This window comes from Xenia sp. Carnegie-2017, unplaced genomic scaffold (assembly GCF_021976095.1).
Source record: "Xenia sp. Carnegie-2017 unplaced genomic scaffold, XeniaSp_v1 HiC_scaffold_24, whole genome shotgun sequence".
Classification (NCBI taxonomy): Eukaryota; Metazoa; Cnidaria; class Anthozoa; order Malacalcyonacea; family Xeniidae; genus Xenia; species Xenia sp. Carnegie-2017.
Window position 1 is genome coordinate 10,458,169 of NW_025813487.1, and position 14,217 is coordinate 10,472,385.

General features: G+C 35.0%; 1 protein-coding gene across 3 annotated transcripts in view; it reads right to left on the minus strand.

Moving 5' to 3' along the window:
- Positions 1-13,904, minus strand: part of LOC124450791 (E3 ubiquitin-protein ligase MIB1-like) — a 41,743-nt gene extending 27,839 nt beyond the window's left edge. Inside the window, exons 1-12 of one of the 3 annotated variants that reach the window (XM_047001440.1) lie at positions 13,651-13,904; positions 12,611-12,782; positions 11,114-11,220; positions 6,752-6,879; positions 6,427-6,493; positions 6,010-6,149; positions 5,408-5,484; positions 4,856-5,072; positions 4,463-4,516; positions 4,260-4,353; positions 3,286-3,416; positions 2,445-2,588 (exon numbers count right to left, since the gene is read on the minus strand). In XM_047001440.1, coding sequence (XP_046857396.1) covers positions 2,445-2,588; positions 3,286-3,416; positions 4,260-4,353; positions 4,463-4,516; positions 4,856-5,072; positions 5,408-5,484; positions 6,010-6,149; positions 6,427-6,493; positions 6,752-6,879; positions 11,114-11,220; positions 12,611-12,782; positions 13,651-13,891 — 1,572 coding nt within the window. In that variant the 5' untranslated portion in view covers positions 13,892-13,904. Of the gene's footprint in view, positions 1-2,444; positions 2,589-3,285; positions 3,417-4,259; positions 4,354-4,462; positions 4,517-4,855; positions 5,073-5,407; positions 5,485-6,009; positions 6,150-6,426; positions 6,494-6,751; positions 6,880-8,703; positions 8,893-9,106; positions 9,361-11,113; positions 11,221-12,610; positions 12,783-13,650 lie in introns of those variants that run through there. The other 2 variants (XM_047001442.1, XM_047001441.1) reach the window with 2 other exon arrangements.
- Between the last annotated feature and the right edge of the window lie 313 nt (positions 13,905-14,217).

A 14,217-nucleotide genomic window follows, 5' to 3' on the forward strand; every position in this document is an offset into this window, starting at 1 on the left:
TTTTATGTCTCGTTGAAAGCCATTTTTCGTATTGTTAAGTTTGTATGCTCTGTCGATTAGTGTGCGTATAAGTCCGGTCTTGTATGAAAGTGGTGTGAAACTAAAATAGTTCGTCAGAAGTCCTGTGTACGTTGGTTTGTGGTATGTAGATGTTGTACAGCTGTCGTGAGATTTTGTTAGTAAAATGTCAAGAAATGGCAGTTGATCTTGTTGTTCAGTTTCAAAAGAAAATCTAATGTTTGCGTGCTGTGTGTTAATGTAATTATAAAACTTCATGGCCTCAGTTTCGTTAGTAAAAACACAAAAAATATCGTCAACGTATCTGCGGTAAAATAGTGGTTTAATGTCGTTGTAGTTGTTTAGCCAGTTTCGTTCATGTGAGCCCATGAAAATGTTAGCAAGTATGGGTGCTAAGGGAGAGCCCATCACAACACCGTCCGTCTGGTCATAAAATTTTCCATTAAATAAAAAATGCGTCGTCTGTGCTGTTGCTATTAAAAACAGTTGTGTGAGGTCGGTCCTGTTTATACTGAACGTGGGGTTGTGAGTGAATATTAAGTCGATTGCTAGGTTGATGGTTTCAGTAAGTGGTATGTTAGTAAATAGGCTTTCAACGTCGTAGGAGATGAAGAATTTGTGACAAGAAGTTGATGAGTTGAAAGATGAGAAGTCGTCGAGGAAAGTGAAAGAATCTTTAGTGGAGTGGCCGTCTGGTATGAGTGGTGTTAGTAGAGAACTAAGATACTTAGCTAAATTATAATTGTATGCGTTGATTGATGAAACTATTGGTCGTAGTGGAGGCGATTGTTCTGGTTCTCGTTTCTTGTGAAGTTTCGGTAAGCCATAGAAGCGTGAGGGTTGAGAACCTCTGGGGAAGATATCATTATAAACTTTGTTGCTAATAGAGTCTTTCTTTAGAAGCTTCCTTAATAGTCGTTGTAGTTTGGCTTCACGTGGTAGTGTGACGTCTTCTTTGAGTGGGGTAAACTTTGCTGTATTGTTAATGATTTTAAGGCAGGAGTTTCGGTACATTTGACGATCCATGATTACAACGCCGTTGCCTTTGTCCGGTTTGAGAATGATAATGTTTGGATTGTTGCGAATGTTTTTAAGGATGTGATGTTTTTTGAAGTCAGCTGGTGTCGGGTGATAAGATGAGATGTACGAGTGAGCGATGTGTGCCAGCTCTGTTTTCAGATGCGTGTAGTCTTCTTGATTGCGAATGTTGTGTTTTATAGTTTGGTGAATTTTTTCGAATGTTGCCAGAATGTCGGTTGAGTTGAGTCGCAGTGGCTTAATGCTGAAGCCAAGGCCATTTTTCAGGAGTTCTAGTTCTTCGTCTTTTAATTGGTGTGATGATAGATTGGTTATCGTCTCGTTGTGTGTGAATGGTAGGGTTCTGTTCCTCGTGAGATTACTTAGTTTTTTCCGGTGTGTGGCAATTGCCTTTTGTAGGTATTTGGTAATGTTTTTTTCTAGAGCTTTGTTTATAATATTTGTTTTCTAGAGCTTTGTTTATATATACCCTGTATCACCTATTATTTCATTCATACTGAAGATGGCATCATGAGATGTCGAAACATGTCTATTTTCAAAAAAGTTGTCGTTTATATTAAATGTGTATTGGCAATAGTGCTTTTACGAAATTATGAAAATCCAAAGTCTAATTAAAACTTAGGGGGAGAGGCGTGGTATTTCGAGCCCTGTTAAAAATACATGAATTTCAAATGTCCTTCTACTTAAAAATGACTTTCTGATCCATTAAAAGCTAAAAAAAATGGAATTTTTGATGCACCTCCCAAAATGCTTCGCGTGTAGCAATCTGGGTAAAGTTTATTAGAGAGAATCGTCCAACATTAACGTATCCTTATTATATGGCAAGCGTCACTTCCGGAAAAATGGCGCGCTTTGATTGGCTCAGAAACATTTTTGCCGGTCTATTATGTTCCCGTAATCGACCACGGTCCAAAAAAGCGTAATTTTACAGTCAAGTGTAAACAAACTTCGTAATGCAAACAGCAAAACGCAAAATAAACGAAACAAAAAACCATTTACGAATGTGATTCGAAGGAACAATATTTGGAAAACAGTTTAACTATTCAGATGATACAATTTGAAACGATTTATTTTTATGGACGAAAACTAGAAACGTGAACGTCAATCGGTAAAAAACAGCAAGGACGAAAAGAAAAGCAAGCTTTGTTTCAGGTCAAATAATGCCATATAATAATCCTTTTAATAACCTAGCTTTCTCGGTGTTTCTCTGTAAAGACCTTGCGCTTGGTCATTAAGGGCTTAATAATTCGTTAACTAGATCGTTTTGGGCTACGCACCACCGATCATGTATCAATTAATCAGACAACAATTTTTATGGAGTGTAATTTCAGACAAACCACAGTCTGGAGGTTAGTCTAAATCAACAAATATTTTCTGAAGATACTCACCTCAACTTCAAGATTTGCATTCCTGCTGATCAAGAGTTTAACAATATCTAGATGTCCATACTGACTGGCAGCTTGTAGAGCCGTATGACCAGAAAACAAACCGTTCACCTTTAGAGCCGTATGACAAGAAAACAAACCGTTCACCTTTAGAAATGACAGAATGTAAATATATACAAAAACAATGTTGAAACCGCTGACCATTCAATAAGATAAAACTATGAGTTGCAGTGCAGACCAAGGTTCAAATTGTTATCTTTGTTTCATGTTATGCGGTGGTTTTCAAATGACGTAATTTGCCGTGACTTAACTCATTTATTTGTTTTAATTTGTCACAATTGAGACTAAAATGACTTTGTATTACTTGAAGTCTAGTTTTTTATCACTAACGTAATTGTTTTAAAAGGAAACAAAAAATATGACAAAGACAGTGAAATATTAGACAGTGAAAACCGGCAAGAAACATAAGAGCAATGTGATCTATTTTTCGTTGAGATGCTTCAGCTGATAACCAATTATGCAATTACTTACGATTAGACATAGGTTACGTGTCAAGCGGCACAAAAAGCAAGAAAAATCACCAAGTCCTTCTTTTATAAAATAAACAAACTTGAAAGAAAAACATCATGGTGAAATATCCCGCAAAGCTTTTTCGTAAATGCTTATGCTGCGGATATTGCCATTTTCATAAATGTTAGTCTTTCAAGCTGTCCGAATTTTTAAGACTAAAATTCTATTGGTGCGAAAAAATTCCTGGCGTTTGGAGATTTGTATCGACCAATTTCGACCAATCAGCGCACGCGCTAGTAATAACTAATAAAAGGTAGCAAGATAATCAACTCACATCTGTATCTCGCGTCAAGACATCTTCAACTTTAGCAATATCACCACTGGCGGATGCTTTAACCAATTCTTCAATAGGATCTCCGGACACGTGACTTTCAAACAACTTCTTTAACAAAGCACCAAGACGCTCTATAGACACAAAAATGAACTTGAACCTTTTCAATCGATAAATGGGAAGGAGTGAAAAGACAATTTCTTTGGGTTAACTTTAAGTAGAGAAACCCCAGTCAAACTTAAAAAACATTTAACATTGAGTAAAATTTCTAAGTTATGGACCGCGGAAGATTGAAGGGTGAGATGTCGAATATTCATATCGTAAAATAAGTAATCACAATTGATCTCAATAAAAACTACTAAAGTAGAACATATATACATGAATCTCACCACCTAACACCCCCAACCAAATGTCCATCTTTCACGATCCCTGAATGTTTTATATTTGCAGCATTTTCAGCTCTTTAAAATGCACTAACATAATGGTAAAATCCCCACTGAGCAAGTCAAAGTATGTTCTGTAAGCTGTATGTAAGCAACGGCCAACGCTACAGCCAATTGTTACGGCGTTGCTTACAGTGCAAACGGACCTATATTCATAAATGTATTACGTTAAACACAATACGTAGATAATTGGCCTCTAGCAATATAAAATGGATTTCAATTGTAAAATCAAACAGCCACAAAATCTAAGAGATTCATATAGGCCAAACGGCTTGTCTATTGTGAAACAAAGCCAATATTAATGATTTTATTAAATGAAGAAATGATCTTCGCACTTTGCTGGACAATTTAAGCAATCGTCTCAGGAACCTGAAAAAATCAGGTGACTCAACGGGATTCGAACCCATGACCTCTGCGGTGCCGGTGCAGTGCTCTGACCAACTGAGCTATGAAGTCACACACGAAGATCATTTCTTCATTCAATTTCAAACACCGCACTGCATAAAACATTCATATCAATGATTTTATGTTTACCTCCAGAAGAGCCCAACAATTGAGAATTATCTGACGAAACCACCTTGATGACAGCTGAAGGATTGTATGACCATGACGTCCCACTGATGTCAATCTAAAAGTTTAAATTGAACTCAATATAACTGAATGGCTACTTCCCGCCAAAATTTTAAGCCAGCGCTTCAACTAGTCTCAATCCTACAACGCTCGAGAAAATGTCTTACCTTTAAATCGCCGTCTGGATAGACTTGCTGTATACGACCAATTTTACCCAAAGTCTGTAAGAATAACGACATTGTATCAGGCTATCATATACAGGTACGTAGGTTTCATCAAGTTCTGGTTTAACGCATATCAAGGAAAGATGAACAAGTAAATATCGCTATCATCTTATTATTTGTCCTTCATTTGTCTTTGTGTTCAATATTTTTGTGACTACATGAAAATTTCTTATACAGGACTGTTTCATCAAGTCTTAGTTGAACATACATAAGGGAGATACGAACTAACTTCGTCTTGACTTCAATTCTGTTCAATAACATTACTGAGTCATACACAAAACTTTACTGAGTCATACACAAAACTTTACTGAGTCATACACCAAACACATCACATACCGCTTCCATCACCTCAGTCCACTCTCCATGACCCTGCTGTAGCTCCCTAACTCGGTCTGCATCATTATATATCTGCACCAGATCACCCATACTAAATTGTGATTCAGGTGAAGTGGTGATAGATGGTGAGGTGATAGTTGTAGAGGATATTCCAGTCGCAGTCTCTTCTCTTTGTGAAGCATTCACTTTCGTCAAGACGGCTGGATTAAAGGTCCACCTACAAAATAAATGGGTACAAGGGGAGGGAGGGGGGTAAAAACTTACGAAACCCATTAGAATGTAGAGATTAATGCAATCTGGGCAGAGTAACCATATATACAAATATTTTAACCAAATGTGGTTGGGTGAGCTTAAACACTCCCTTGTTCTTAACATTGCAACTATATAAAGGAGGTGGGAGAGTTAAAGATCATCAGACCTTGGAACATTTTGGTGTTCAATCACTGTAAAAACAATGAATTTTTAAAGAAATAAATGACACTAATGATGAAAAACGTATATAGAATGTTTTGCAGGTTTGTAAGCCCCCGCAAAAAATATCAAAGAATGTACCTGTTACCGCTAGAGTATGACACAACAATATCATGATCTTCATCAATCCCAACGATAGTTCCAGTTGTATTCAATGTCTGTGTAATTTATGATAATAATTTGTAATTAATGATATTGTGAATTAACGATCATAATGCGTAGTTAATGTTAATAATAAGTAATTACTGATGTGCGATTAATAATAATAATGCATAATCATTGATGCGTAATCAATGATCACAACGTGTAATTAATGATCATAATGTATAATTAATGATCATAACCTCTCTTACATCAAACAGTTTTATGAAGTCTCGGTTGAACAGAAAAGAACAATAGCACTCAGGGGGGGGGGGGCAGGAAGATTGATAATTGGTGGTAGTGGGGTGGCAATGTACATGCGCGTTTTAATCCTTTAAAATCAATTTATTTAAAAAAAACCCTATATAACATGAATATATGAATATTGTCTCCCCCCCAAAGTATCGATCTTCCTACGCCCTGAGCACTTCAGAAACAATATGACGTAAAGCAACTTTACCAAGAAAACAAAATGCTCTCTAAATTTAGTAGTAAAACGATTACAACCGACGGACAATAAGTGAATAGTTTCTATTTTTCACCTCTAACATCCCATCCGTCCAGCCACCATGGCCATTTTGTAAGGATTGGATAATCTCCAACTCCAGATCAACAGTGACCGAATCGCCAACTTGAAATTCGCTTGAAGTGTCTAAGTTATCAGAACCGCTCCCACTCTCACCTTAAAATAAATAAGCAACATTAAACTGAAAGTGAAGCGAACGTTTAAAATGAAAGAACAACAGTTCAAACTCAAAGGAAGATTGCATGAAGTAAAAAAGAATATGAAATATAAAGTAGAAATGACATTGTTCATTTCAGAAAATGAAATCTTTAGAGTAGAAGCGGGAGTTGGTACGTAACTAGCAATAAGCTAATAAATTCTTCTAAACTATAAAAACGTTCAATATTAAGACAAAAAAACGAGCGAGAGTCAAGAAGTTAAAAAATCCCCTCACCTAAGCATGGTAGATGATCGCGATAATACGAGCCTCCTTTTGCATCACTTAAAACCTTCAGATCACACTGAAATGCAATTAACTATGAATATTAGTAATTTAGTTCACGGGTTTCATAATCCTAAATTCAGTAGATTCTGAATAACATCGGATCACGGTAGAATTCTATTAGTAAAGTTTTGGTTTCAAAATATTCTTTGGAAATTTTCGATTGTAGAAGTCTAGCTCTGTCGCTTTTCGATTCGATTTCGGAATGCAAAACAATAGTTTGCAGGATTTTAGAAGCACAAAACGATTTTTACTGATGCAAGAAACAACATCTTACCATGCCTTCAAAGGCCACACGATACAAGTTCTTTAATCCATTATCCCACAGAACATAAGCCGCACTTCTTGGATAAAGGGAACTCCAATCTTGAATCTCCGTCACTTTACCACGTCGACTTGTACCACCTAAATATAAAACATTATAAACAACAAGAAAGACACAAATACTATACTTACAAAGGTGAGAACGATAATTCAAGAGCGTGGTCTTTTGAGTAACAAACTTATATCTAGTACCTTTAGGTAGAATGATAGATGGAAGTTAAAAACCAAAAGCAGAGAAAACGAATAATTCTTTTCACTAGCGCAAAATAAATATTTTATATTGTTTTAATAATTGTGAAGCCTTTTCATTTTCTTTTAGTATACTCAACAATTAGGGGAGCTAATGTTCATGCATATATGTTCATGCACTGATAAGTATATCAGACTGAATCTGCTATGAAAGTTGAAGCCGGAAGTTGGCCTTTTTAAACGTTTAATAGTTCTTTACTTAAATGCTTTACAGGTCTTTCTTTCCATTGATATAGTTTTTTCTGTAACAGAAATGTTTGAAGGAATGAAAACGTAAAAAATTTAAACTTACAAATTCTTAATTGCAGTAAAGTGAGACGGATAAAACGTAAGCAAATAAACCAACTTCTGGCTTTACTTTCATATGTACTAAGGGTATCTTAAAATAAAATTCATCTTTGAAATCAGCCAATATTCAAAACATGCATGATTCAGTATAATTGATGCACAAAGAATTGTATACGTAATCGAAAACAATTTACATACGAATTGGGGTTTTGTTCATTGCAAATTTCAAGCATGTAATTCATTTCATTTGCGATTACGCCTCCTTGAAGATCAAATAATGCTAATTCTAAATGTCGGCTGATTCCAAAGATGAGCAGTTTTTATGAGACATCCTGTGTATTCTATACGTGGTGCGTTATCCAGTTTAATACATACATATAAGTGCATTATGCTCATTTGGAATCAATTGTTTTCCAAGGACGGCCATCAACAATTATCACATTTGCTACGCCATTGTACAAATGAAAATTTTCAAAAAAAATTAAACCCATTCATACTGCAGTAGCGGCAACACGAGTTAAGATTGTGAAAACGATAATTGTATATTTGAAGTCTATTCATTTTATGTAATACCATGCATCGCATGACTATAGTACTTTTGGGAAAGACGTAAAAATATTGTCGGTCAAAATGACCGGAAAGGTAAAAATTAGCCTGTCAAAAACACTTTGGCGTGTCATTGCTCGCTGACAAGCTGTTACTTTAAGCCCTAGAGCATAAACATTGTTTATTTGTATAGAAATCTACTTTTGTCTCATTAGATTAAAAAGAGAAACATTTTGGCCAGTCAGTGTCCGCTGACCAGCACTTACTTTGAGCTCCGGAGCATAAATATTGCTCAATTGTACAGAAATCTATTTTTTTCACGGTGATTTAAGACGGAAACATTTCCATAGCTTGAACAAAACTCGCGGGCTGGCTACGCTACTGGTCTGTAAAGACCATTTCTGCGAGGACCAATATTGACAATTGTCGATATATGTGTAAATTGTGTTATGGTAATCTAAAGTTAACTACTTTTTTAAATGTTTACTAATACGAAAGAAAACTCTATACTTGAGCAAACATCACCAAAGGAAAGGTTTTCCTGCTTTCATTAAAAGATGTTTAGTGTAGATATATGAAGCAGAGCCAGCGTGGAAGCATAATGTGAACTTCATGTATGTTTGAGTTACTTTAATTGTTTTGCCAAATCAAAGTTTACACATTTTCATACTTAAAATGAGTATAAAAACGTTCATTTTTGTGAGTAATATGGTAACGTAAACCTTTGCCTTTGTATCTCTGAGAAGGATCTTAAAAAACTATAACAGCATACACATGTTTTTATATAAAGTCACCCAAAAAGACAATCAATATATCATATACCTTGTAAGGTCTTAAGTGTTGCCTGCGATTAGAACTACATGCAAAAAACAGTGTGAATGTCGCACACGTGACGGGAGATCTATCCATAGCCAATCAGGATTTAGGAGCTGAGTTTACATGAACAAGGTTAACAGAGATTCAGTAAAGCTGAAATACTCTTGGAAATTGAAACGACCCATTGTTTATTACCTAAAAAAATTCTTGAGCATTTTCAAAATATTCGTACTTTAGAATTACAAAAAAAAACATAGAAAATGAAACCGTTCCGCTAATTTGTCACAATTTGAGTTTCACACATAAGAAAAATACTCAGGTAGCTTAATAATACGTCATAAAATTTACGCTTGAAAGTTTGACCACTTTCAAAGCCACAGTATCATTTCATAAATTTACTGAATCCTACCTGAACCGTACGTAGCCTGGAACAGCCCTTGAAAATCCAACCATATAGTTTGTGTTCAATTAGCAACACACAATTTTCACAAGGATTGTCGTGAATTCACTACAACGATTGTGGCATTCACACTGTTGTTACTCCTAGCTTAAAGCGTAGACAATAATTAAAGTGCCTATAGTTATCATAGACAGGGAAATAGCTTCTTTAGATAACTAAATCAATTATAAGAACATTATTTACAATATATTTGATGGAAAGAAAAATTTTTTTTAGTGTAGGTCTTGGGAATAAAAGCAGGTCACTAAGCGTACTTAGGAAAACAGGTTCTTTCGTGTAAATGCCGTATAATATGAATAACTTCTACGGTGGCCGGTACGGGTCACCAGAAAAATAATTTAAAAAACATAACAAACAATAAGAAAACATTACTCAAAATACTCACTACACATTTCAAAATCATACTACACATTTCAAAATACTCACTACACATTTCAAAATACTCACTACACATTTTAAAATACTCACTACACATTTCAAAATACTCACTACACATTTCAAAATACTCACTACACATTTTAAAATACTCACTACACATTTCAAAATACTCACTACACATTTCAAAATACTCACTACACATTTTAAAATACTCACTACACATCTCAAAAGACTCACTACACATTTCAAAAAATACTACTCATTCACATTTCCACTACTCACTTCATACTCACTACACATTTCAAAATATCACTCATTTCAAAATACTCACTACACATTTCATCACTACACATTTCACTCACATTTCATACTCACTACATTTCAAAATACTCACTACATTTTACTCACTACACATTTCAAAATACTCACTACACATTTCAAAATACTCACTACACATTTCAAAATACTCACTACACATTTCAAGACTCACTACACATTTCAAAATACTCACTACACATTCGTCCCAGTCTTACCCTGGTCTGACCTGCTCACGGTCGTCCTTTAGTTTCCATATACGAAATTGATGTGATGTCAGAAAGCTAATATAAATATACGCTTCCGATATTACAAATACTTCAGTACGCGTAAGGATATTTTGATGCTATTGTGGCGATATGTAGTCTATGTGGAATTCGGCACATAGACAAACATATCGCCACAATAGCATCAAAATATGCGATACGCGTACATGAACTATTAGTAATATTTCTTCCAGGGATTTCTTGGTCTTGATTAGACAACACAACATGAGTGGTCAATCTACAGATTGCATGTAATTGTATTTGTATTGGTGATATTCGACAGTCATTAGTTTAACTAATGCACTTATTGACGTGACTGGTATTGAAGTTCTAAATTTATTGATTTTAGTCGAAATTACCGAACTTTTCATTTACTTTTCTGGCGACCCGTACCGGTCACTGTAAACTTCAGAACAGTTCTATTTTAAATGTTTATAATTAACTATAAATCTTTATCATCAAAGCCACACCTTAAATGCATGTGTTCTCTCTCTCTCTCTTTATGTACGTCACTTTAGGCGCTGAATTACCTACTTCTGGGCAATAAAAACCATTAGAATAAATTTTCGACCAATCAAATATCTTCATAACAATTTTTTTAATATCCTCCAATCCATTTAAATCGCTTATTTCTCGGAAGTTGAGATAGGTACTTTAAGTAAACGTAGGATATTGATTGTGCTGTAGACTGACTTTATCTAATAAAGTTTTGACTACATTCTCAGAGATATAAAGGAAAATGTATTACGTCTCACGACACACAAAAATGAAAGTTTATAAAGTCTTCTTGACTAGTGTAACATTCTTTGATACGACAATGTAATGAAAAAGTACTACTTCCAATAATACTAATTTAAACTGAAATAAACGGATTACACAGTACTGTATTACTACAAGTAATTTTAAACGCTTGTCATTCAGGTTCTATTCCAGAGAATTTCCATTACAATACTATGTAATAGTTAACACTATTAAAATTCATCATAAATAAACATACCGTCTTGTTCCTCCCATTGCCAATCAAGTCCTCTGACAACCCTAGCACCTGGAAATAATCCACGAGCTGAAATTTTTTTGCTTTTCCTCCTTGATTCAATTAAAACTCTAAAAGATGTAATACATAAAAGATGTTTACTGTGTTTCCGCAAGCTTGTGCAAACCAAGGAGAACTTTGGGAGAACTTGAGAGCAGATCAGTGGTTGCCTGATACCAAGGTCAAAGGATGCATCTGCTCAAGAGTTGTAACTATTGTTTTATAGCACTCTATCGCTTGGGAAAAGCCTGGTTTTGCAGCCCAGCTTTTATAAATATTAACCACAAGAACAGTACTTGCTGTTGTGTTTACATTCTTTGTAAATTATTGTTTTTTTTGAATATCACACAACTTGGAAATCGTTACTTTTAACATACAACAGCAGCTTACAACTACAGTCATGTTTTTTAAATTAAAATGAAGCTTGCTTGGCTTTTACTAGATTTTAGTCAATCAAATTACAATCTTAACAATGCAACTATGCATTTTCACAGTGTAATTACAGTTTTTGTATAGCTCAATATTGCATTTACGTGATATGAAGGCGATGGGTATAACGAGAGATATGGCGAGAGATAGAGACGTTTGGCGTAGAAAATTCATGGACGGTCAACCCTGGCGGGGATTAATAGTGGCCGGTATACAAATGTTGTTTGTTTGTTGTTTGTCAATATTGCATTTACACTTTCTTTCAATGCAATTACTAATAAACTGTCCTGCAATCAACAAATCATAAATGAGAAATACCTCAAAGTTATGTTTTTAAGCTTGAAATAATTTGGGTTAGTGATTAAATCACCACTTGACAAGAAAGTGCCAATGAAACTTAGTTCATAAAAATGTTTAATCACTAAAGGGTCAACACTAGTGGTATTGGACGATCGAAAATTTTCAACCAGGATATTACAAGTACATACATGTATTGTAATATTTTTATAATCAAGAGAAAACAATTGATTTCAAAGGATCTTAATGTGGCATTCCACAAATATATAAAGAGTGTTCCCCAAGCACCGATTTTCATATGGCACAGGTTATAACTTTCCTAAAATGTATAATTTGAAATATTTAAATTTGATTCATCACAATATAGTTGTTTGATCTAATTGATGATCAATTATCTGCAACCATGGGTAATTGATTCAAACAGAACTTCCTTCGGCTATATTAGTTTCCCTTGTGATACACTTAAAGAAAATGGTGTCTTAATTTAATGTTATGAAAATTAGCCAAAAAATTGGGATGGTCAAATTGACAAAATCAATTGTGTCTTGAAAATAAAGTTGTTTCAACTCAGAATGTATTTAAAAACTGATAATTTTTGATGTTCAAACACAAAGATTGCCAACAAATTTACTAAAAATTATGGATGCCAAACACAATGAATCAAGTCAAAACATTTTCGATTTTCTCAGTGAAGTAAATAGGGATTAAATGAAATAGTACAAAATGTATACGTACCTCTCACTTGATGGATTTGCAATTCTATAAAATCTGTGTCTTGGTGAATGTTTGTCACCATGGTAACAAAGTGAACACAAGTCGTAATTAGTACATTCAGCACATTTCCAACGAATCCCAAATATTGAGTGTTGACGGCATCCATCACACATGATTGCATCATGTTTCACACCTAAATAAATGAAGAATAATAAAGAATTAGCAATGGAAAAAAATTGCTTTCGATAAAGAAACTAAACTGGAGTACATATATAAGCAATGACTTAAGTTTCAACATACAACTAGACTTGAGTATGTAAAACATAAAACTTGATTGGAGTATATCAGAACACAAGTTTTAACATCAGATCACTCCTCATGAAGACACTTGACTGGAGTATGTGTATAAGGGCTCAAGTTTCAACATCAGATCGCTCCTGATGACGATACTTGACTAGAGCAGGGGTCTCCAAACTTTACATCCAGAGGGCCACATGAACTTTCGTCCAGCGTGTTGAGGGCCAACGAGCCGTATACCGCTGGTCAAAGAGGGATGAAAAAGTATTTTACACTTCACTCTTCTAGAAATCGCCGGAATTCATCATCTACTTTTCTTTTTCTTTTATGCACAAAGTTTATTTTGTTTAATGATATCATTATTTTTTGTCAAGTGTCTCTGCGGGCCAGATTGAGAGGCCTAACGGGCCGCATCTGGCCCACGGGCCGTAGTTTGGAGACCCCTGGACTAGAGTATAAAAAAACTCAAGTTTTAACATGAGATCACTCTTGATAAAGATACTAGACTGGAATATGTACGTAAGGAGTCAAGTTTTAACATCAGAAAACTCCTAATGAGGACACTAGACAGGAGTATACAAGAAATCAAGTTTTAACATTAGATCTCTCTTACTCAGCCAAATCATTCATAACTAATTCACGACATAAAAGCGTCATTTTGAATATTTTGGCATTGATGCATTGAAACAAGATTCGTCAACTTTATCAATTCTTTAAAATAAAAAAAATGCTCGTCCACAGAAACAAACAGTTGCTTCAAATACCTGTCGGACTTGAATCCAAGATTCTCAAATCGTAAAAACCAGAGCAACGATAGTTGGCAGCAGTGCCATTATCCCACACACAAACAACTTCATCGGCACTCTCAAAACTTCTTACGGTGCCCAAATGACCTTCACCACCATCCTGCTTTCCCCATTTCCAGTCGGGACCTCTTACTACACGGCAACCGACGCCATCCATCGAAAACTGTCTCCAAATGTCAAAAATCGACAAAAATAACATTCACATTAACATTCACGGCGCGGTTACAGTCACGGAGAAAACTGGAGACAAATAAATATTCTATACAAGGAAGTTATAGTGGTTATATCACTGATCTGATAATAGACTGGATATAGCTTCTACAGGTAGCAAAAGTGAAGCCTAATTATATATGCAAAATTCACTTCCGGTTACCACGGCGAGATACAAATTATTATAGAAATGTATTGCGGATAACGTTTACAAACATGGATTTTCGAATATTTAAGACCTTTCGCGACTCCTTACTAACCTCGAATATTAGTCATGAATAAAACAGGTTATGCGAATCGATTTGACATCAAAAT